This window comes from Armigeres subalbatus, chromosome 2 (assembly GCF_024139115.2).
Source record: "Armigeres subalbatus isolate Guangzhou_Male chromosome 2, GZ_Asu_2, whole genome shotgun sequence".
Taxonomy (NCBI): domain Eukaryota; kingdom Metazoa; phylum Arthropoda; class Insecta; order Diptera; family Culicidae; genus Armigeres; species Armigeres subalbatus.
The window spans coordinates 319,268,929-319,293,624 of record NC_085140.1 but is presented as its reverse complement, the minus strand read 5'-3'; the positions used below and the strand labels follow the sequence as shown (position 1 = coordinate 319,293,624).

The 24,696-nt window shown below is 37.4% G+C and overlaps 1 protein-coding gene across 6 annotated transcripts in view; it reads left to right on the top strand.

The window, feature by feature from the left end:
• The window catches only part of LOC134212654 (nicotinate phosphoribosyltransferase), a 69,111-nt gene that overhangs the window by 5,308 nt on the left and 39,107 nt on the right, over positions 1 to 24,696 (top strand). For all 6 annotated transcript variants that reach the window (XM_062690688.1, XM_062690692.1, XM_062690689.1 and 3 more), the window contains exons 2-5: positions 18,371 to 18,541; positions 18,608 to 18,734; positions 18,801 to 18,884; positions 18,961 to 19,088. In XM_062690688.1, the coding sequence (XP_062546672.1) occupies positions 18,371 to 18,541; positions 18,608 to 18,734; positions 18,801 to 18,884; positions 18,961 to 19,088 (510 nt within the window). The remainder of the gene's footprint in view (positions 1 to 18,370; positions 18,542 to 18,607; positions 18,735 to 18,800; positions 18,885 to 18,960; positions 19,089 to 24,696) is intronic.

Here is a 24,696-nt window from a genome sequence, read left to right as displayed (position 1 = left end):
GTATGTTAAGTAATTTTAAGTTCTGTCACCATGTATGGTGTTCTATCCTGTGTTCTGGCATCAATGTGTGATGCGTCAGGAATTATTTCTCGTTTACTGTCTTTCGTTATTGTTACCGCTACCGTTAGCAATGCTCGAAGTTCCATCATTGCATGGAGTATTTGTTTGAGATTGCGTAATTTAAGTTAGATTAGGAAGTAATCGTCCTCCTCAACACCTTTCCTCCAATCAAATTGACGAAATTTTTGTGGATGCTTCTAGACCATCCACAAAAATTTCGTTCCCGTTGGTTGAAGGCTGTGTTACGGTTCATTTTATCATACATGTTAGTGACAATTGTTTGAGTGGATTTGTGAATTCAATTTCTGAATGTTCTGTGTTTGGGCCTGAAGATAGGCAATTAAAATTATAAATAGAGGAAGTCCCAGACACAGACTTTATATTGCTGATGTCACATGGCACAAATTAATTCAAGGTGCCCAAATAGGATAAGAATCCTGTACAAAGGCTCAGCTATGAATACAGCAAACTAATTGCTGTAGACGAAAAGCGCGATGCGCAGTAAATATATATCTGCGGGATTTGGCTGTTGGACCATATGAAACCTCGTCATTTCCCGTAGTGGGCACCACCTAGCCGTCTCTCTCAGGGCACCAGGAGAGAACGTGCATTATTTAATTTGTTCTTTGTTTCATGTTGATTGAGTATTTTTATGTTTGTATAAAATAATTGTAACGTGGGGCTTGTTACACTACACTCCCAGATTATGCTAAGCCGTTCTGGAAAATAACCAAAATTCTAAAATCCAAGCCTCGGCCCATTCCACCTTTGATCATACTAGACAATAATGGCTCTAAGGATCGCTTGATAACTCCTGCAGAGAAGGTCGCTGAACTAGGTCGTCACTTCGTCAGCTCACACAATCTTGGGCAGAACATCGTCAGTCCACACGAAACAGCCGTCAACGAGCATGCTAACAACATCCATTTGATTCCCAACGACTTCTCGGAGGAGTTGGAGATCTCAGCTGGTGAATTGACGGCCTATATCAAATCATCGAAGAATATGAAGGCCCCAGGCTTCGACAGCATCCTGAATCTCGAGCTCAAACACATGAGTGCGCCGTTCTTTGAGCACCTCTCGCTGATCTTCAATCAGTGTCTCCGGCTCAGCTACTTCCCATCGGCCTGGAAGTCAGCGAAAGTCATCCCCATCCGGAAGCCTGGGAAGGATCCTTCCTCACCCAAAAGCTATCGTCCCATCAGCCTTCTCTCAGGATTATCCAAGCTATTCAAAAAGCTATTCATCACTGGTTACTTGAGTCTGCCAAAAATATCAACATCTTGCTCGAGGAACAGTTTGGTTTCCGACGCGGTCGGTCAACTGTACACCAACTGACCCGAGTTACCAACGTCCTCAGACGGAACAAGTTTGTCTCGAAAACATCCGCCATGGCCTTACTCGATGTCGAGAAGGCATTTGACAATGTATGGCATGATGGCCTGGTGTACAAACTACAACGCTTCAATCTTCCCAGCTACCTGGTGAAAATCATCAACAATTACCTGTCGGCAAGGACATTCCGGGTCTCAATCAGCGGAGCGAGTTCCAATGCGCACAACATCGTCGCAGGCGTCCCCCAGGGCAGTATCCTCGGGCCCCTGCTTTTCAATCTGTTCACCTCCGACATGCCAGAACCTCCAGAAGGCGGCATTCTGTCTCTGTTCGCAGATGACACATCCATCGTCTACAACGGTAGAGTGATCAGAGCGCTAGTGGCAAAACTCCAACGAGGCCTGGATGCCCTGACAGAGTACCTCACCAGCTGGAAGATCTGTATCAACGCGGCGAAGACCCAGGTCATCATTTTCCCCCACTCCAAGTCCCCTAAACTTGTTCCGCCTGGGGACTGTAAAATCATCCTCAATGGCACGACTGTGGAATGGGCCAATGAGGCCGACTACCTTGGCTTGACCCTCGACAGCAAGCTTATTTTCAGGCAGCAGGTTGACAAAACGGTGACAAAGTGTAACGTCTTGTTGAAACTACTGTACCCTTTGATCAACCGCCGGTCGTCATTGTCCCTGAAAAATAAGCTTGCTGTCTACAAGCAAATCATCCTCCCTGTGATCGAATACGGCATGCCGGTCTGGGAGAGCTGCGCTAAAACCCACCACCTCAAACTTCAACGGGTCCAAAACAAATTCCTGAGGATGATCCTCAACACCCTCCCAGGACAAGAACATCCGAGGTCCACCGTCTGGCCGGAATAAAACCTTACATGAACGCTTTGGTGAGTGTAAAGAAAGTTTAGGGTCCGTTGCTTGCACTCCGACCAACAAGCGCTTAGGGCGCTAGTTCCAATCTAGGTTATCAAATTTTTATTGTAAATATTAGTGTACATAGTAGTTAGGTTATCAAATTTTAAAAAACACACTAGCGCCTGCTGAAAGCCGTCATGATACATTATATTTTAAAAATTAAGTAGAAACATAAAAATAATAATAATAATAATAATTAAAATTGAAGTTGGAGGGCCAAGCCGGCCGATCACTGTACATGTTAAAAATAATTGTAGAACAAAAATTGTGTAAATAAAGAAGAATTTTACTACTTACTCCAACTCGTTACACGAATAATAAAAAAAATAACCATGAAAATAAAAAAAATCAATGAGTCAGCATTTAATAGGAATTTTTAAATTCTAAATATGCCGGAAAATCAAAAAAAGATTAATAAATTCAAAAAAATATTGGATTGGATAAAAAACTTGAAAAACAAAATTCTAAAAAAATCAAAGTGTGAAATTGATAAAATCGCGAATTAAAGTTTTTTAATGCCTAAACCGTGTTTATATCAATTTTAGAAAGCAAAATAGTGATTTTGAGCGGAAACAAAAATTTTGGTTGTAGAGGGTTAATTTTGCTGTTCCGGAAGGTCTTTATTCAACGCTTACAAAGTCTAATACAGCTACAAAAGTAAAATAAAATTTGATTAAAATTTAAACAGTTTCGAAATGTTTTAGTTTATTTTTTGATAGATTTCATGTTTTGACGATATTTCCAATGTGTTTGAAGCATTGGAATTATACAACACTGGCAGCAAAATAACTCTCCACATAAACCCAACTATTATGACAATAAAGTCCCCAAATACCACAAACCAAATTATGATAGGGGAAGATCCATTAATTACGTAACGCAAGAATTTTCATTTACCCTGCCCCTTACGTCACACTTTTTGTATAAAAATTACGTCAAATTTCAGAAAACCTTCCTCCCCTCTTTAAGCGTTATGATTATTTATACTTTTAGGGCCTTTAGGCGTAAGCTGAATAGTATAAACTGGTATTGTTCCATCAACAAAAATGTAGCCTTTCACTAAGAAAAAGCTTCGAAGCATGGAGGATTTTTTTTTCTTGGATTCCAAAATTGAACTGGAATGCTCATATCGAGTATGTGATCGGTAAGGCAACCAGTGCTTTCTGGATATGCTCTAAATCATTTGTAAAAGAACCCAAAACTTATTTTTTGGGTCAATACTTTTATTATTCGCCCTAAACTGACATTGGCGTGCCGCCGTATGAAAATTTACCACGCCGCCGAGTACTGTTTTTGCCGCGCCGATGGTTATTACAGGACTATTGAAGCAATAGAGTTTTGCACATTTTTTAAAAGTTTTATCTTTGTTCTTGCCCGAAATACACATTTTCAGCCACGTTTATATGACATTACAAATATTTGTCTCCAAAAGGTCAAGGGAGGGGGGATAATAAAAAACAAATAGGGTGGGTGTACCAATTGTCGCCATACATAAGAAAAACTATTTTTTTTAAATAAGAAAAAGGCATGTGGGTGGACTTTATATATCAAGCGAAAGGTTTTACTTCCTGCTCCTTAAAACAGCTGTGAAAACCAAAATAAAATTTATTATAATCATCAAAATTGATTAATCCATAACAGGAACGCATGTACCAGTTGTGGCACTATTCTTAATTTTGGTTCCTTATTTGGCAAATCCCATTGTTTTCTTATGGAACTGGCCAAATAGGGACCACTAGTGCGACAACTGGTGCAAAGGACGTCAAAAATTAAGGAAAATCAATTTTTACAATTATGTTTTGCTTGTTTTGGAGGAGATCAAAGGTTTTATCGTATCATATGAATATGCTTTATCGATATGAACTTGGTTGGCGGTGATTTGATTGGCCATTTGGCATATAAAGCACTAGTGCGACAACTGGTGCTATAGCCACAACTGGTACATCTAGCCTATTAAAATGAAAAAAATAAAAAAAACTCCTCGGATTTGTTAAAGAATGTTTTGAAAATACTCAAAATTATCCGAATTTTATTTTATTGCCCCCGCAAAATATTATTTTTTGGCGAAAAAATCCGAAGGGGGGGAGTCAAAATAGGGAGTGAGTGCTAGTAATGGACCCCGTGCGTATAATGGACCCCTGAACAAAAACCAAAAGTTAACGCTGAAATCAACGATTTCCTGCAAATTTCCATTGGATAAAGTTGCTAAAGTTCCATGCAATTGTTTTGGCTTGGGATACTAAAATTAAGTTATATTAACTAATTTGTAAAAGTAAATACGTTAGAGGGTCCATTACTAGCACTCAAGGGGTGATCCATAATAGGCAACAGGAACATGTGGAAATGGAACATGTAAATCAAATTGGGGGACCATAATACGTATGTAAACAAACTCTATGTGGCGTATTATGGTCCTGGGGTGGCCATAGTAGGCAATATGGCTACATTATTTTAAAATACTTATTTTAGTAGTAAAAATGAATGTTTTAGCATGTTTTATGTACGACGATCGTCAATTAATCGGCAATCTGGTCGGACGTATTTTTAATTGCTAGCGACCGTAGTCGTTTTTTTTTTGTTTTTAATACTTTTTGCATACGTTTTGATTGTCGCGCGTCGGTGTCGTATAGTGATAATGAAATGCGAAATTTGCTCGCTAGATTCGTCCGAGGATTCAGTAATGTGGGCTTGTGTTGGATGTCCTCGTAATTTCCATGCCGCCTGCGTGGGAGTAGCTGTCCAGCGTAGTTGTGTTGTGCCCCATGCCAAAATCTTGTTACTGGTAGCTTTGAATTCAATGCACTAGTGCAACAACAGGAGCAATTGGCAGACCAAATTTACAAAAACACTATACAAGCGATAGCATAATTCATGAAGCCATTGATCGACTCGAAGCTCACCTGGGCGAAATAAAAAAATTGATGACGTCCAAGAAGATCAACGATTCTATTGGAAATTCTGTAATTAATCAATCGTTGGATATGTCCATGGCACAAGTGACTATAACAAATTCAGTGGAGTCGATGAGAACTGACATTTCCAAAGAAATGAAAATTTTAAACAAAGAAATGGGCTGGGCAGTCACACAAACAGACAAAAATATCACTAAATTACATTTCTGTTATATATCGAATGAGCAATACTCAACAATGGCTGAAGAGTTTGATGAAAAAAGCAAAAACTATAACTGGCACTCAAAAGTTTTTATACCAATCGCTCCTGGCTAAAAAATATTCCAACTCAGATAAAAGCCCAAAAGTTTTCAAATTGTTCGAGTAAATTAACAAATTAATGAGCATTCAAGTAGAAATAAGAGTTAAATGTAGTAACAAATAAACTTGAAGAAAAAAATTAAAAAATGCGAAAAAGTTCTTAATATTTAAAAAACGCGAAAAAGCTATACCAATTTTAATCTTTACATTCATTGATTTATTTTCTCGGTGAACGAAACGCTCTTTTATGTTTCAGATTTTACAGTTTACAGTTTAGTCCATCAAACAGGGTTCGTAATGCTCACTCAATCTCAGGAGCACAGGATGCTCTCTCACGAAAACTTTCGGGGAGAAATCACTTTTCGGGAAAGAAAAACAGCCCGGAGAGTGATAACCATTTTTCGCTCACTTCGATTGCCGCGGAAAGTTGGTTTGCTCGTTTTCTTTCATATCCGAGCTTTTTGGTGCCATCAGCAATGCAAATGGTAGTAGCCTTTGTGGTACAAATGGTCGGGGTTCAGCCAAATCACACCAAGTGCCAATGTAAAATTTCCAATTTTTTTGATAAAGTTTTCATGTGACAGATTCAATTAATCACAAATCGCATCAGACATCGTTCGACGCCATAGCTGAGGATATTTTACAACAAATGTACGCATGGATTGACATAAAATACTTCTTATTTTCCTTTTGCGAACAAAATATCACAAGTCAGTCTAAAAGCCGCTTGGTGCGGTTTGGTTGAACCCCGAACGAATAACCGGTGGTGTGGCTAGAATGGACGCATCCCTTTGGCTATTATTGTTGATATTCTGGGTTCGAGTCCCGCCGTGGCCATAACATTTTTATAATTGTTCAGCGATAATTCTCGCGAAAAGTGAGTGAGAGGTAAAAGTGATGAAACGAAAAAGGATTTTCATCTAATAGGTACGATTTTCGTTTATCTTCCAAGGCTAGCTCCAGAGAAAAGATTGGTAGGTGAGTGACGTTCCTCGCTATAAACAACGAAAATAGATTCTCCCCGGGTCCGAAAAATGCTTGCTTTGTTCTCATCGAAACAAAAAGTCGAAACCCTGCCATCAAACATCACAATTTTGTAGATCTGGTCATTTATGTGTAACATTGATATAAGAAATCTAGGAAAATATACGTTCTTTTCAAATGTTGGTCCACATTAATGTTAGATTAAGCTAAATTGCCTCCTAAATAAATTTGTATACGTCAAAAATGTATCGTTGGTTAATGATAGGCTGCTGAATCTATACTTGGCACTGTAGGTATAAAACACGCTAATAAATTTTCTCTCAATATGGTCATGAAAAAGTTTTTGTTAGAAAAACTTTTTTCCTTAAATATGTCACAGGAACATTATTCCCAGAAAAGTTAGATAATTAAAATACCTATGTGCAGAAAAATTTTTATCGATTTCTGATATGAGTTTTTTTGTAATGTGTTGATTTTAATTTCTAAAACTATTTTTTTTTCAGTGTGGAAAACGGTTTTTTATTTTAAAGATATTTTTGCAAAAAACTTCTGGGATTTGTACGCCAGTCCGCCATAACAATTAATTTCTAAAATTTTTTTTTTTCAGTGTGGAAAACGGTTTTTTATTTTAAAGATATTTTTCCAAAAAACTTCTGGGAATTTCACGCCAGTCCGCCATACAACCCAGAGTTACATCGATTTAAAATCGATTAAAAAAATCAATGAAAAAATTAGGCCCTCATCAAATGTTACTCTTGACAATTTTTGAAAAACTAAGTATGCAGAATGGCTTAGAAATACCACATCTTTATGCCCAGCAAGTTTCATTCGATTCTGAGATGGTGCTGCCAACCGCTGGTCGAGTTGGCGCGAAATTCGTCTTCTATAAATAATAAAAAATGATATTTTCCGAGAATTTCTCCAGTAAATTAAAATCCACACATTACATTGAAAATTCATTCAAGAGTTTATCCAAATAATCCTTCAGGGATGCAAATCAGAAACTTCTTTAGGAATTTCATCAGTAAACAGGACCTCATTCGGATTTTTCGAAAAAAATTCATCGTGAATTCTTCTTGAAGCAAAATATCCTGGCGCCATTCATGGAATTTTCTAAGCAACACCTTGAGGAATTTTATACTAAATTTCCCGAAAATTTTTCGTAGAAATTTCTGGATGAATTTATAGAGGGACTTCCGGAAGAATTCTTGAAGAAAATCTCGCAGAAATTTGCGGATGATTTTTTTGAGAGAATTCCTGGAAGACCTCGTGAAAGAAAAATTTAGATAACTTCCAGGGTAAATTCCTTAGGATATTCTGGGAGAATTCCTAAGAGAATTTAGCGAAAAATAATCCAGAAAAGTTTCCTGAGTGATTTCTTGACCAACTGTTTGTGATAGTACCTGGACTTTTTAGGGGATTTTGGGGGAAATACCTGGAAAGATTTTCGGTAGAATTCTTGAGAGCTGTATGGATCCTGGAGGAATACCTTAAGAAACTTTCGTAGGAATACGTGGAGGAACTTTGACATAAATTCCAGGATGAACTTTCGGAGGGATTCCTAGAGGAAATAACGGAAGAATCCCTGGAGGGACTTATCGAGGAATTCTCGGAGGAGTTTCTGGAGGAATTCCCGAAGAAGCTTCCAGAGGAATTCCTGGAAGAACTTCCGAAGGAATTCCCCGAGGAACTTCCAGACCCAAGCAACACGCGTAATCATACATAGGTTTATTAAATCTATTTATAACAAATCGGAATGCCCGAGGATTGACTTAGGCACTTCTGTATAACTTTTTAAAAACGAAAAAAGCGCAAGAGGTGGAGTCTATATAAAACATATTGAAGTTTCATTTGGTTAATTTTTGGAACAAATGTATAACCAATATAAAACAATCATCGAAATGGAACTAAATCTGCAGTAACACACAACGTCGCAGCTTGGAAAACAATGTCTGTTTTGAATTATTCATGAAAATAACTACAAACAAATATACATGTTCATAGTTCAAATTCTGTGTTTCTATAATATAGTTTTGTTCTGCGGTTTTAAATTTATGATAAACTTGAACATTCTAGACCTGCATTTTTCAAGCGCTACTTGGAAATCATAATACTGACGCATTGATTTTTATAATTTTGGGTCAAATCGTGAAGCCATATTGGCTCCCAGTCTCCATGTCTAGGGTTGCCAAATACATGATAGAAAATGTTTGAGTGATCTAGCTGGATCCTTATAAACAATTTTAATACTGTAAAGGACCTATTTAAAACTTCTTACATAACATTTCGGTTATTAAAAAAAAAAGATTTTTCTCCATTCTTCCCAAGGGGGGGAGATTTTTTTTCGAAAACCGTTGGAATGCATTCAAATAAATGAGAATTGATGGAAATGACTGAATCTATCTCCCTAAAGTGCAATTTTGACCTTTCTTTAGTGCATTTCTCGTTACATTTTATAATACACGTGAAAAGCAACGCTAGGTGAATTATTCTGGATTTTACATTTCTGTCCATACAAATGAAAAAAAAAAATCTTTTCCATCAATGCTTTTCGTTGGACGGCGATGGTTATACTGCATTTAAATCTGACCATATTTCTCGAACTCATATTGCAGGTGTTATAAAAATTGTGTTAACCTAACATAACTATAGCTGATTGAAAGTTGCTGCGAATTGGCACTTTTTGCTCTTCAATAAATCATTGCTTGATTGAATTCCTATAAATATATATGCACAAAAAGCAGTATGAAGCAGCAAACGCCAGAAATTTGATTGGCGAAAAAATGCGAATTTTCTCGAAACGAAAAGAAATATTTCTTTTTGCTACTATGCCTACCAAATATTATTTCGAGCATCGTTGTAAGGACTTTAAATCTAGATACTTATTTACGATCGATTAGAAATTCTTTACAATCGCAACCCACCAATATATTGCAATTTGTGCTCTGGGAACTTGTATATAGAAGAAATAACTTAAATATGAGGTTATAAGTATCAGTTAGAGGGAAACCTTCAACTTTTTTAAGCAAAGAATAAACCTTGTTGCAGATTGTATAAAACAATACACATGATTAAATTATTATCATTCATGTTTTTTCTCATTTATGCACATTTCTCGGCATATGGGAGCCCTATTTGTGCCTTCTGATATTTATTTTTTATGTTTTATATAAATATTGAGAGAAACTGATTAAAAACAGTCGAATGACAACAGCTATGATTGATGGTAGTAAATAAGTAATATTAGAGTTTGTCGCTAACAATAACAAATCGACAGCTGAATTTTTTTTTCGGTCCAACCACGACGAAGCAGGAAGAAATTAACTTGTTTATCAGATACGTTTCTGGTAAAGTTATTTTGAAAACGGTAGGTAGAACAGTTTGTTTGATTATAAGAATGTTTATCTGACTACTGGTTATTTCTCAGGTGAACAAGGAATGAAAGCGGTACCGACCAGATACCATTCTCACCAGCCTCCTATTCAGGATGAGGATGCATATATCTTTCAGGATGGAATATAATTTTTCATTAACTACTGGATTATTTTTTTTTTGATGATTAAGTGCTATTTATTAAGTGAAATCTGTACTTGGTAGTTCATCAAATGATTTTAAAACAAGTTTAAATAAATGTAATACTTGTTTGGTAATTCCAACTGTTTTAATAAGGTTCCAAAATTACTTGAATGTACCTTACGATTTATTACTATGATATTAACGAGTTGTTAATAAGTGGCAGTTATGGCAATAAGAAACCAAATTCTCGGAGGAGCTTCTGGAGGAATTCCCGAAGGTGCTTCCAGAGGAATTCCTGGAGGAACTTCCGAAGGAATTCCCCGAGAAACTTCCGGAGGAATTCCTGGAGGATCTTCCGGAAGAACTCACGGAGAAATTCCCGGAGGAACTACCGGAGGAACTTCCGGAGAAATTCCTGGAGGAACTTCCGGAGGAATTGCAGGAGGAACTTACGAGGCAGCTCCTGGAAGCTTCCGAAGAAATCCTCAAAACTTTTTATACATAAAATTAGCCCACGCCAACCCATGCCGCTGCGCCGCCGCCGATCACCTATGGCATGACGCCGCCACACCGCCGCCGGCGAAAGGTCTTGTACCAAGTAACATTTTAAGTTTTATTCCGCTCTAGGGATGGTTTTCAAGATCAATTTATAAGATCTAACAATAAAACCCAATATTACACGACAACCTTCTGATGACCACTATAAGTGTAAGATATGGCCAAGTGGCCCTCTCTAGATAACCACTGTAAACCTGTTATAAGAGTATTTAGAAATCCTTTTTAAACCGCCTGCAAAAAAAGGAATTTTGCTGCGGCAGCTGTCAAAAATGTTGCTTTGAAAAAAAGGGAAACAAAACTTTGCAGAAAAATAATAACAACATAAAATGTTGATGAAAATCATGATGAGGATGACTGCTAAATAATATTATTTTCAGATTGTTTTACAATGTGCTTCCATCGAAATGAAGTGCGCGTTCAATTTCATGGTAAAAACTAGGAAAAAAGTAAGATTGAACACCACGCGCTCTCAAAATAATGTTGTTTTGGCCAATAAATTTGTAATACTTGTAACAGCAATATCCCTAATCTCCCTTGAATATATTGATATTTCTCCCCAATATTTTTCTAATGGAAATCAATGATCAAAAAAGTGTTTTACGCGGTGAAAACATTATCTAATCATGCATGTCAGTGATAAATTTTACCGACTTGAAAATGGTTCTCCATTTTCAATATGACCATCATAAATTTCGATTAGAAAAATGTTGTTTTTATTAAACACCTTTATAAACTCGTTGATATGCAAATATTCTTATTGGGGTTACTCATTTCACCACATTACGACCAAAAATTTAGGTTTTGATCGAATAATAGGATTTATCACGCTCTCCATCAAAACTGTAGAGTTGCTCATAAGGTCAATAGGCGTTTGACGTTCTAAGCTTTTTCAGCATATTTATGAGAAGATCATTGATAGCAATAAGATCGACAATAAAACTGAGCAACTAGCTATGGTTATTGCTATTATAAATCCGCTATAAGAATTAAATAAATCCAAGAAGCATGGAAATTGTTACTTGGGTGTGGCTACCGCTTCTGCCTTATAATTAGGAGGTCGTGGGTTCAATTTCAAGTTCGTTCATTTCCTAATTTGTATTTCTATTTTAGTTCTTTCTGTGCTTAACGTTCTCCCAAAGCGATTCCTATAGTTATAATCTTCTACATCAAAAATTCCAAAAACCTCCCGTGGCACCTATGAGTTCTCTGCATCTTTCTTAAGTAGGCGTCCAACTAACTATCCTTCCCCTTCCTCAGCATTCGCAAGTACGTGGCCAGAACAGTTCTCGTCTATTGGAGAGTGCATTGCTTCAATATAAGAAATAGTGATTAGTCCCAAATCAATATCTGTGGTAACGGATGGAAGTGATGCATCTCCAGGTTTATACCATCTACGAATTTGTGCGAATTGCTCAATGCCAATATTTTTCTGCAATGCCATCTGCCGTGAATAAAAAAAAATAAGTTTCACATTTGGACAACATCTTACCCGAAGGTACTGGGTGTCAAATCAGAATCTTAAATTGGGAACCGTCACGAAATCATGTAAGATTTTAAACGTTAATAGCGCACTCATCTTTCGATGGATTTTGGAGATTGATATATCAATCGACTCGAAAACGCTCCAGCAATTTGTCAATTTTATTGAAACTCAAGATTATTCGCGATAAACTATTGAAAATTTTAATTCTTGTCTTACTCAGAAAAAAATTTAGAACCAACCAATCCCGTTCAAGCATTCCCAACACGGACATCAGATCGATGTAAGTTTCGGACCTTTTGGTCCACCGCAAGATTCTCTGTGTATAAAAACAAGCAGTGCTTGCGGCGCATCGAACCGAACGGACTGCACCGGTTCGGACAGAAGCGAAACAAAACGAAGCAGGGCAAATCGTCTTATAGCCTATTCAGATTGGGCTATATATGACTTTGTTAAGTGAGAGGGTATCCAATTATTACGAGGTGTTCAGACTGCAGCAAGATAATATATCTTGACGTTTCCATGTTTCCTCATTTTCACGCTAATACAGGGTTGAATTCAAGGAGAGTTTTAGAATTTAATTTGCGAAATCAAGCATTTGTGTGGCGACAATCGAACATTTTTTTCTGAACAAAGTTTCTACGAAAAAAAAATATGAAAAGGGATTTTCGAAGAATATTTGAAGCTCTCATTAAGAATAATGAGCGAAGCTACATTCATTAGTTGGGTGCGCCGTTCTTCGGGGAATCAGACTATTCCTCAATTTATTTTTAAGTTTAAAAAGTATTTTGATTCTGTACTATGATCGAACGGAGATTTGATAGAAAAATTTAGATACTTTTGGGAATTCTCACAAATAAATAAAAAAAGGACTATTGGACCAATTTTCAAGAAATATTATCGAACTAAAATGTATTTCCACCAGTATCTCCATGTATGAAGGGTAACTCAGCAATTTATTTTTTTTCAAAAATGGAAACTGAACCATTGCGTTCTACTCGACAATCAATGATACAGCTTCTAACAAAATCGAATCGTGTGAATATGATATAATTTAAACTGGATTTTGGATGAATTAATGCATTACCAATCCATGTTTTATTTAAGGTTATTCTACTTTATATATACATCCCATTCAAATCGTACAGTTGTCCCACGTGAAAAATGTTGAAATCCAAAGTATATTAAGCCATTCAAGGAGCAGAATTGAAACAATTTATGAAATCATGTTTATTCATCAAATATATTCGTTTTACAACCATTCCTACGTTTTAAATTGTCTTCCGCATTGGCCCTTGAACTTTGAAAATTTATTCGATTTGTTCTATTAAATCTAGGTTTAAGTTAAATACTTCATGTTAATTCTAGAGAGCATCTGTTTTTAAACAATTCATGTTGAATAAGTGGAGAATAAATAATTATCATCATTATTTTTCATCATATAAAATGCTTTCCACAAAACCATCACAATCCGAGTTATTCTTCAGCGCTCAGAAGATTTCCATCTAACATGCATTCGACCCTGCTGCGACAGAAAGAGCATGACTGTCAACTACGAAACGAAATGAAAACAGAGAGAATTTTCTCTCTGGCAAAGAGAGCGTGACGCTTGTCAGTTTTGTTTTGTTGAATTTCTCCCTGCATTCCAGTTAGAACGAAAGCTCTCTCGTAATAATTGTTCGTAATAAATTCTTTTTAGCGGGTATCTTTTGACAGCGCAAAATGTATGGAATATTACGTAAATAATGACATCATAAAGCGTATTTACCCTGAAACGCCAATTATTATGTCATTAATGGCGTAATCTGAATAGGCTATTAGACGGTTGAATATTCGCGTTCCGAGATAAACATTAGGGTGGTTCAAAAAATCGATTTTGCTCCACAGTGCTCATCTGATTCTTTACCATGTTCTGAGTGTCCTCTGAAAATTTGAGCTCATTTGGATTAAAACTGATTTAGCACAAGCCGTTTCAAGTTTGCATGCAAATTAGTATGGGGAAATTTATTTTTTCATTATACTGTTAATGACGCTTCCCCATCAAGCGCATGTTAAAAGAAAACCTACATAGCTAAAAGGAATACTCAACAGCTTTCACCCAACGAAAATCGCATGTTGATTAATCGTCCCAATAATTAGTAATCGATTTTAAGACAGGTTGCGAATCTTTAGTCATGATCGTTAAACTTCTTTGAGGGCATCACTGAAAAGTGCAGTGCAACATAGTAGCCTGAATTTGTGTGTGCTATCTTTCGCGCCACGAGCAGCAATGTTGCCTGTTGATGAGTTATGCAATTAGCTCCAGAAAACCACGGTATACCTAGATTAAATTCGATTACTAATTATTGGAACGATTAATTGAGATGCGTTTTTCACTGAGTGAAAGCTGTTGAGTATTCCTTTTAGCTATGTAGGTTTTCTTTTAACATGCGCTTGATGGGGAAGCGTCATTAACAGTATAATGAAAAAATAATTTTTCCCATACTAATTTGCATGCAAACTTGAAACGGCTTGTGCTAAATCAGTTTCAATCCAAATGAGCTCAAATTTTCAGAGGACACTCAGAACATGGTAAAGAATCAGATGAGCACTGTGGAGCAAAATCGATTTTTTGAACCACCCTAATAAACATATTCTGCAATTAATTTAAATGCATCGCAAAGCACTCACTCATCACCAACACTGCTAGGCCTAGCTCTGTCTCCGCCCGTAACCATGTTTCAATCTTGGTTGACTTTTCTTTGTCATCGCACTCTTCAGTAAGACAAAAGCCCCCATTACTGCCTCGCGATCGCTTCCAATGAGGCTGATGTCGTCCGCAGCAAATTCGCTTCACCCTGCATCATTCCATCAAAAAACGAGGCTAACACTTTGTCTACAGTGCGACTAGGGTATATGGCTCAAACGTTAGAATTTGATGCTGTGGTTGCTCACATTTATCGTTGTAAATTGTCATATAATGAAGCTGCCACCAGACGGCTTGCTTACTTTTGGTTATTGCGCCAAGTAGTCAAAAACAACAAAAATTGTGTACAATCTGTTATTTGGTCGGGGTTCAGCCAAACCGAACCAAGCGGCTTTTTGACTTACTTGTGATATTTCGTTCGCAAAAGAAAAACGGAAAGTATTTCATGTCAATTCATACGTACATTTGTTGTAGGAGATCCTCAGTTATGGCGTTGAACGATATCCAATGTGATTTGTGGTGAGGTGAATCTGTTACACGAAAACTTTGGCGATAAAATTGGAAATTTTTCATTGGCGCTTGGTGTGATTTGGCTGAACCCGACCATTTAAGCCATCGAAAATATCTCTCTACAAAACAATGTATTATCTTGATTAATTTGCGTGATGAGTCAACGCTACATCCTGGGCTAATATTAACTCCGGTTACCCTACATGGTTTCGAACTAACAAGTGTTGTACACAATAACCGGATCGTTAACCATATGTCTACTCTATTTAATAGGAACAATGTCAAGATAAGGCAAGAAGGAGAGCTCAAAGCTCAGTCAAATTCAACATGTAATAAAATAATTTACAAGAGATAATGTGCGGTTTTGCACGGGAATTATTCCACTACAATGTTGACGCATCGAGGCGAGTCTGTTCATAAGAGGTGTTATATTGCATGTTAGTTAGTAAGCCCCTAGCAGTTTCTATTTTTTTAGTTTAAAAATTACAAACTATTATTAGCTGCTATATTGAATTATCTTCTTAAGTAATATTAAACGCAGGTAAATTTCGCGGGAATAGTATTGCGCATTGCTTTATTGGACTATTATATCTACTAGTTATACTTCATCATAAATTTCACATTACATCAATTCAATTCTCAAGTCATCAGAAAGCATTATTACGGTGAAGTTTTAGATGTTTTCGTTATCATTGGTTTTTTCAGGTTGTGCCAGGATTCCTTGCTTGTCATAAGACGAGTTTGTACAATCCCATTTAATTCCACCACATAATTGTACCTTGACAGATACGTATTTTGACCTCAACAGTAAGGTCGTCTTCAGTGTCTCGTCGACCTTACTGTTGAGGTCGAAATACGTATCTGTCAAGGTACAATTAAGTGGTGGAATTAAATGGGATTGTACAAACTCGTCTTATGACAAGTGAAGACATTAAAAAGCTCAAAATAATTTTTTTAACAAAAAGAATTCCTTGCCCAGGAATGAAACTTCTACCGGGAATACCTGCCCTTTCCCTAACCACTTCGGTAATTGATAATACTTCACTGATCCAGTTCGTCACTGATAACAGACATTAACTGTTTGCAAACAGTTAGATTGTTCATGAAACGGACTATTATTTACCAGTTTCAAGATCTAGTGCGAAGGTCGTAGTACCGATTTATTACAAGGAGTAAAAGCACAATCACAAGTTACAAGCATAAAATATGCAATACAACAGCAAAATTGTTATCTTATCATCGAGTACCTTTCGCTCTCTCGTTGTCACAGTTCACAGACCCATTGTTTAGGTCCGGATCTCATTTATGAGTATTTAATCATTTAGTAATACAATGGAATTCTATTAGCCGAAAGATACTGTGCTTATTCATTTTTTTATCGTAACAAAAATAAAGTACAAACCCCTATTCATGATGATCCCATGCTGATAAAACTTTGTTCGTCATTCTATGGCGGTCTATTTCGGTCTGTTCCCTGCTTGGACATTGCACTGCTGCCTGATCGGGAGGTTGTGACTTTATTAAGATTTGACCGACTTTGAGCCGGTTGGAAGATTCAGCCATAATCACTTATCAGCACCTTCATATTTAAATGGTTGAGAGTGCCATTATTGCACCTCATAAAAAGAATGAATTTCCTTGATATATGGTTTGTATGCATGTTATAAATTGTCCGCAGATAATGGAGAGCGTGCGGCCTATAAATGTTCCCTTGAGACTGGTCAGGTGTATGATAGCACATATGATTGCGGAAGTAGCGAAGTAGGGTACCGTAATCCGGGGGAACGTTGATCATATTTTTTTTATTTTTTGTGAAAAATTTCCCCGTAAGTGAAATCGTGGCATTTTTCGTATTTTTTAAATTATTTGATAATTTTGAATTTGTTTTAAAAATCTTTTTGTCGCGTTTTTTCATTTCAATTTGGGCTAACTTTGATCATCAAACATTTCAATCATTTATTTATAAAGCAAGTGTCTGTAAACGGCTTAAAGTAGGCAATTATAGTTGGAATCCCTTTCGCTGAGGCGATGTTCATGGATTGTTTCTAGAAAGGCATCATCGCCGCTAGTGGAATTTATCTGGGTTTTCAACAACAAAAATCAAAATTTTGAAACAAAAAATATAAATCAATCAAAACAATAACATTACATATCACACAATTATTGGTACGAGCTTAATTTTTTATTATTAGTTTGTTATTAGTTATTATTATTTTGAGTGCTTTTTTGGCAGCTTCTTCTTCTTCTTCATTGGCATTACATCCCCCACTGGGACATTGCCGCCTCGCAGCTTAGTGTTCAATTAGCACTTCCACAGTTATTAACTGCGAGGTTTCTAAGCCAAGTTACCATTTCTGCATTCGTATATCATGAGGCTAACACGATGATACTTTTATGCCCAAGGAAGTCGAGACAACTTCCAATCCGAAAATTGTCTAGACCGGTACCGGGAATCGAACCCAGCCACCCTCAGCATGGTCTTGCTTTGTAGCCGCGCGTCTTACCGCACGGCTAAGGAGGGCCCTTTTGGCAGCTTGTTGTGAGTTAAAAAATTCATGTTGATTTTATTTTTCAAAATTTGTAATAACGGAAAACAAAAATTTATTCATTTTTTGATAATGATTAAACTGATCAATGTTACCCCGCGATCAAAGTTCCCCCGTATTTCGGTATATAGAATAATGTTTCTACGCAATTTACGTTGACTCAATTCTGCAGTCATCTAAAATGTTTACAGCATGTGAATTAACAATTATTCTTCGAATCTTTGTGTTTTGGAACATTTTGCACTGATTTTGATAGCATATGGAAGTCACATGATCAGCAATATGACGCTTAAAAACAGAATGATGTGTAATTATTTAAAAAATATGTCTTTTTGGTTAGTAACGCCAATTTGCGGGCTACAAATAAATATCAGCAAAATTCCATTACGTACCAAAACTTTTCTTAACAAATGTGATTGTTATTTTAATATTTATTTTTTATTTCCTAACCCTGAACACTATTTGAGAGTCATCATATTTTTTTAAATAATATTTCTAACGATCTTCTCGCTATCAATAAAAAAGTAATTTTATCCATTTCATTATTCTCGTTCCAGATCTTTACCAGATAACGATGGCCTACGCATACTGGAAGTCGGGAAAAATAGACGATCAGGCCGTGTTTGATTTGTTTTTCAGAACCAACCCTTTTAATGGCGAATTCACAATCTTTGCCGGGTTAGAAGAGTGTCTGAAATTCATGGAAAGTTTCCACTATTCGGAAACAGGTAAGCTCCCCTACGGTTTGAGCCAATTTCGGATTTCTCATGCCTTATTTTCTATTCCGGCTTCAGACATAGAGTACCTTAAACATGCTCTCCCACAGGGAATTGAGGAGGAGTTTTTCGAATATCTCAGCCAGCTAACCGCAAAAGATGTCACACTGTTCGCCCTAAAGGAGGGCTCGGTTGCATTTCCCAGGTAATTGGATAAACGGAAGTACATCAATTCAAATTGATCATTGATTGGCGATAATTATCTCCACAGAGTCCCACTCATCAAAGTGGCTGGTCCACTGATTATTGTGCAATTACTGGAGACAACCCTGTTGACCTTAGTGAATTACGCTAGGTAAGTGGGTAGCTCGGAAAATAACCGACAGAAAAATAATTCAAGTTCACCTTCTTTTTTCATCGCCTCCGAATAGCTTGATGGCCACCAACGCGGCTCGGTATCGCATGGTTGCCGGGCGGCACATCAACCTGCTCGAGTTCGGCCTCCGACGAGCGCAAGGGCCCGACGGAGGTCTTTCCGCATCCAAGTACGCCTACATCGGTAAGTCGTAACGTAACAAATCACCGTTTTTGGTGAAACAATCGTAAAACAATGTCGAAACGGGTGTAAAAGTGTTTGGTTCGGCTCATCGTTCGTTTGCCTGTCGCTTTGCGGCAAAAATGTGAAAAATGTCTGACGATTTATTCGTGTCGTATCACCCGTATGGGATCCAAATACGGAAAATCACGCGATACCAATCAAACTGCCTCATCAATCCAATGGAGAAGCGCTCCCTGGGAGGTACAGTGCGGAAATCTGCTGATCAATCTCTGAAAACTTGAGGGAAAATGGCACAAATCACCTGTACAGTTATTGTGATAAAACAGTTTTGATGAATTTGTTCAAATAGTTCAGCCGATTAATTTGAATCGTTTGGGCAACGTTACTGCAAGAATATCCATTTGGAATAAATTACTTACATAAAACATGTTTAAAAAAAAGGATGACACTGATTGCCTAGATGGTAAAGACGCAATATTACCAAGCCGAAGATAATGAATTCGATCTCCGGTCCAGTCGAGAGGATCCTCAAAGATTAAAATAAATATTCCCTCTAAAATATAGAAATTTTCCATACTGGGCCATCTTCCCTAACACAACCTACGAAAAAATTGAATCATGCGAGAGCCTTGCACTTGTTCCACGCCCGTCAAAACTGTCAAAGATTCTGAGCCTAACCTTGGCAATCGTTTTGAATCCTTGACGACTAGCGTACCCACCGAAAATTGGTGCAATTTCTGCATCGATGCACTATGTATGCTAAACTGCCGTCTCTAAATCGAGAATAAATCGGTACACAAAGTTCCAAGTCAGGAAGCACCTTGACAATGCAGTTGTTTATTTCAGCGGGGTGCGGAAAGGGGCCGACTGCGGCCGTTGAACATGTTGATCGGTTTCCATGCGATATGGAACCTTGCTTGTTTGATATCAAATTCATGAACCTGTAAGTCAATGCCAATGACGGTGCACGATTTATTTCGAACAATTCGGTAGTTGTCATATCGGGGAACTTATGGCGCTTGTTTCTGCGCTCAAAATTCCGTAAATTTATGGAAGCGTTTTACCCACAATGTAGTTCCATTTCGAACACTTCATTGCATACGGATGATTTATCTGAAGGCACAAATCAGACGCAACTATAGAAAGCGATTTACATATATCATCAAAACTTTCCGCTGACAAGGCGAGGTGCGCTCTTTCTGTGCCATGCAAGTCGTGCATGTTTGAACTCATCAAAACACGTTCTTATTGTCGGACGGAAATGTGCCTGCTTCCCTGTACAAATTATTCATGAGCACCACTGAAATTATGTAGTTAGTGGAACAGTAGGGAGTCAGACAGTAAGAAAAACTTCCGAATGAGGTTTCCAACTAATAATATCAGAAAGTTGCTCGAAACGATTTACTATAAGAAAAATTTAACATTCATTTGGAAATATTTTTAAAAAGTATGGCATCGCACGCAATCGTGGACTAGATTTCAAATTGTGTAGTGCGTTTCTCGTGCTTGACTTTATAATGACTGCACATTAGAATAGGCAACAAATGTAAGTAAAGAAATATCATTTAGGGTGGGTGTACCAAACGTCGCCATAAATAAATAAATAAAAGGCATGTAGGTAATGTTGATATGTCAAGCGAAAGGATTCCCTTCCTGCGCCTTTGAACAAATGTAAAAACCGCATAAAAATTCGCGATAGTACCCAAAATTGCTTAATCCATAATAAGAACGCATGTACCAGTTGTGGCACTATTCATAATTTTGGTTCCTATTATGGCAAACTCGTTGTTTTCTTATGAGATTGGTTATAATGAGACCACTAGTACTGGTGCAAAGGATGACAAAAATTAAGCAAAAGCATTTTTTACAATTGTATCTTGTTCCATTTGGAGGAGATTAAAGGTGTTATCGTGTCATATGAATATGATTCACTAATCAGAAAACATGTTGTGGTGATATGCTGTGCCACTTGGTGTATAATGCACTAGTGTAACTACTGGTGCTATAGCCACGACTGGTACGTCTACCCTTCAGTATACCCCCGCTGATCGAACAAATTCATGGCCGGACGTTCGACATTTCTCTCGTTAATGTGACTAGAGATGTCGCAAATTAATCGATTACTTCGATTAATCGATTCATCGTTGTGATAATCGATTAATTTTGAATCGATTATTACCCAACGATTAATCGATTCAATAATCGAGAGGAATCGTGAGTAATCGATTAGTTACTAATCGATTCATCAGAATTTTACGACATCATATGGATGTCGAAAATTATTTGATTATTTCGATTAATCGATTCATCGTTGTGATAATCGATTAATTTTGAATCGATTACTATACAATGAATAATCGATTCAATAATCGACAAGAATCAAGAGTAATCGATTAGTAACTAATCGATTAATCGGGATTTTTCGACATCTCTAAATGTGACTGTCAAATCCATACAAATGAACCAAAACAACCTCACAGCACAAGTTTGGAAACTGACAGCATAAAGGCTCCCCCAGACCTAAGCGATTTCATCGCCGCGACGGCGACAACTAGTCGCCGCGATTCTATCGTTGGTTCGCTGCAGGCAATGTTCTATTTACGCTTCCATACCAACGGCGACAGAATCGCTGTCGCCAAGCGATAGAATCGCGTCGCGACTGTCGCATCGCGTGTGTTTGGGGAACCTTAATGTGTTTAAATGGGTGTTGATACTTTTTAATCCGGAAAATTCCGAATTAGCGAGATCCGGACTACGTATTTCGACCTCAACAGTAAGGCCGTCTCCAGTGTCTCGTACTTGACTCGACGACAGTACGTATCTGTCAAGATACAATTAAGTGGTGGAATTAAGGTCACTTCTGACGGAATCCAAGATTAAAAGTGCTCGCGTTTTCAGGGGCACACCACTCGATACGGAAGCAACGCACAACTGTCATTTTTATTATTTCACGCATGCTGCGATGCAGCAAAGCTAAATTAACAAAAATGACAGTTGTGCGCCGCCTCTGAATCGATTGGTGTGCCCCCGAAAACGCGAGCACTTTTAATCTTGGATTCCGTCAGGAGTGACCTTAAATGGGGTTGTACAAACTCGTCTTATGACAAGTAATCGGATTTGTTAAAGAATGTTACCGATTTTTTTGTTGCCCCCGCAAAATATCATTTTTGGGCAAATTCGAGGGGGGATATAATTTGTTTATTGAATCGGCCTAACTGCGGCAAAGCGGCATTTTTTTTTCTGGAGCCCTTAATAGGTCATGGTGTGTTTGTCCGAAGAGGCTGATCTCTATCAGGGTTTTTTTTTTCCATACATTTTTGGGGGGTTAAATCGGCTGTAATTTGAGATTTCTATTGAGTTTGCAATTGTGAAAAAAAATAGTTTTAGATCCCTCGATAGAACATTTTAGTTTACCCACTATATGAAAGAGGAGAGCATATACTTTTGCGTGGTGGGTGTTTCAGAGATACTGATTTTTGAAAAATAATATTTTCCCATAGATACACCGTGAGGTCCGACTTCTACAAATGAACCGCCACCTTCGTATTTCACGACTAACATCATTAGTGCTGTCCAATGAGCAGCTCGAAGTAGCTCGAAGTTGTTCCCGTCCTGCTCGTTCTTTTTTGTCAACAAACGGGCATGAGCGTGACAGGACCAACTTCGAGCTACTTCGAGCTGCTCATTGGACAGCATTATTATAAGCCGTTATTAAGGACCCAAGATAGACGAATCCTCGAGCACTTCGAAGGCAACTCCGTCTATTGTAGGGGAGAACTATTGTTACCTTATGTTTCAGGCGAGTGTGCAGATGTGTCACTTTTTCAAATGTTCGATCGACAATGTTTATATTATACGCGAAACAAGCAAATTAACTAGTTCTGTTGGAAGGTATTAGGTCATTGGGCTGTATGAGGCCGTATGAGAATTGGTAAATGAGGAGTGAGAAGTCAGTTCTTTTCTTTTCCTTCTTTCTTCTTTTCTCTTTATTCTTCCTACTTCATTAATAATTCTTTCTTCTTCGTTCTTCTTTACTTTTTCTTCCTTCTTCATACTTCTTTTTTCTACTTCTACTTCCTTCGTCTTTTTCCTTCTTAATTAATAATTTCGTTCTTCACTTTTTCTTCCTTCTTCGTTCGTTTTCTTTTTTAACTTTTTCTTCCTGCTTTCTTTTTCGTTTTTCCTTCTACTTTCGTTTTCTTCCTTCTAACTTCTCACTTCTCTTTTTTCACTTTTCACTTCTCACATCTCTCTTCTCGTTTTTCACTTTCCACTTTTCACTTTTCACTTCTTCCTTTCCACTTCCCATTTCCCATTTTCCAGTTCCCACTTCTCACTTCGCATTTCTCATCGTCCTCGAAACAAATTGACTAGATCCGTTGAAAGGTATCAGGCCGTTAGTCCGACTTTCATTAGGCTTAATGGCCAATAAGCCAAATGAGAATTAGTAAATAAAAAATGAGAAGTCACTTCTTTATTATTTTTTCCATTTTTAATTTTTCCTTCTGCGTTCTTAAATTTTTTTCCGTCTTCCTTCTTCATTCTTCCTTCGTTTTTCTTTCTTCTTTCATCTTCCTTCCTTTTTCTCTCTTCCTTCTTTCTTCTGCCTTCTTCCTTTTTTCTTCTTTCTTCTTCCTTCTTTCTTTTTTGTATTTTTTATTTCGTCTTCCTTCTTCTTTCTTTCAATTTCCAGCTTCCTTCTCTCTTCTTTCTTCTTCCTCCTTCCTTTCGACTCAGCTCGATGAGCTGAACAAATGTCTGTCTGTCCATTTGTTCTTGTGTGTGAATGTGTGTGAGTGTGTGTGTGTGTGCACAAAATGCCATAAAAAACATTACCCAAATTTTCACAAAGAAACTTTAACTGATTTTCTTGCAACAAGTTGCATCCGACAGAGACTAAAACGCTGTTGATCACTTTTGAATTGCAAAAAATAGATAATATTAAAATAGTGATGAGACATAGTCACATAGAACAATAATGTGTTATAAAAAAATGCCTTGCATCTATGAATATTTTAAAAGCTTATCTGTGGCTTACTCCCATTGAGAGTTTCATCGTACTATGAAGATGCTCGTTTTGCACGCATTTGAAATTGTCCGAAAGTCAAAATTCGAACACAGGAAATTCGAGAAACTTTTGGCAGCGCCATCTGTCGTCTACTAGTGTAAATTTTCTATCATAATATTATACGGTGTAACTGTTTTGCCTTTCCTGTACATCACCCAGACAACCACACGTCGCATAAGAATGTACGATTAAAATCGTTTACCGATCCAAATTTCATCAAAATCGCATTGTGGTGCGAAGCTCATCAGTTTATTTATAAACTTTCCCGCACAGGAGGCTATTTTGCGAGTTTATTCCAGCTTCATATGTTGACATCGCATATCCCTGCAAACAAACTCAAATGAAATCGGATTATCTGTCAAACAGAGTTTGTTATCACAAACTACATCGCAATGTATAATGGAACGTACACACGGTCAAGCAGTTTGACTAACATTGACTCCACCTTTCGTTTATTCAAACATCCATCAAGTTTTACCAACAGCGACACGAACAATCAATTTATTCGACCAACAATATCACACACGAACGACCGAAGCA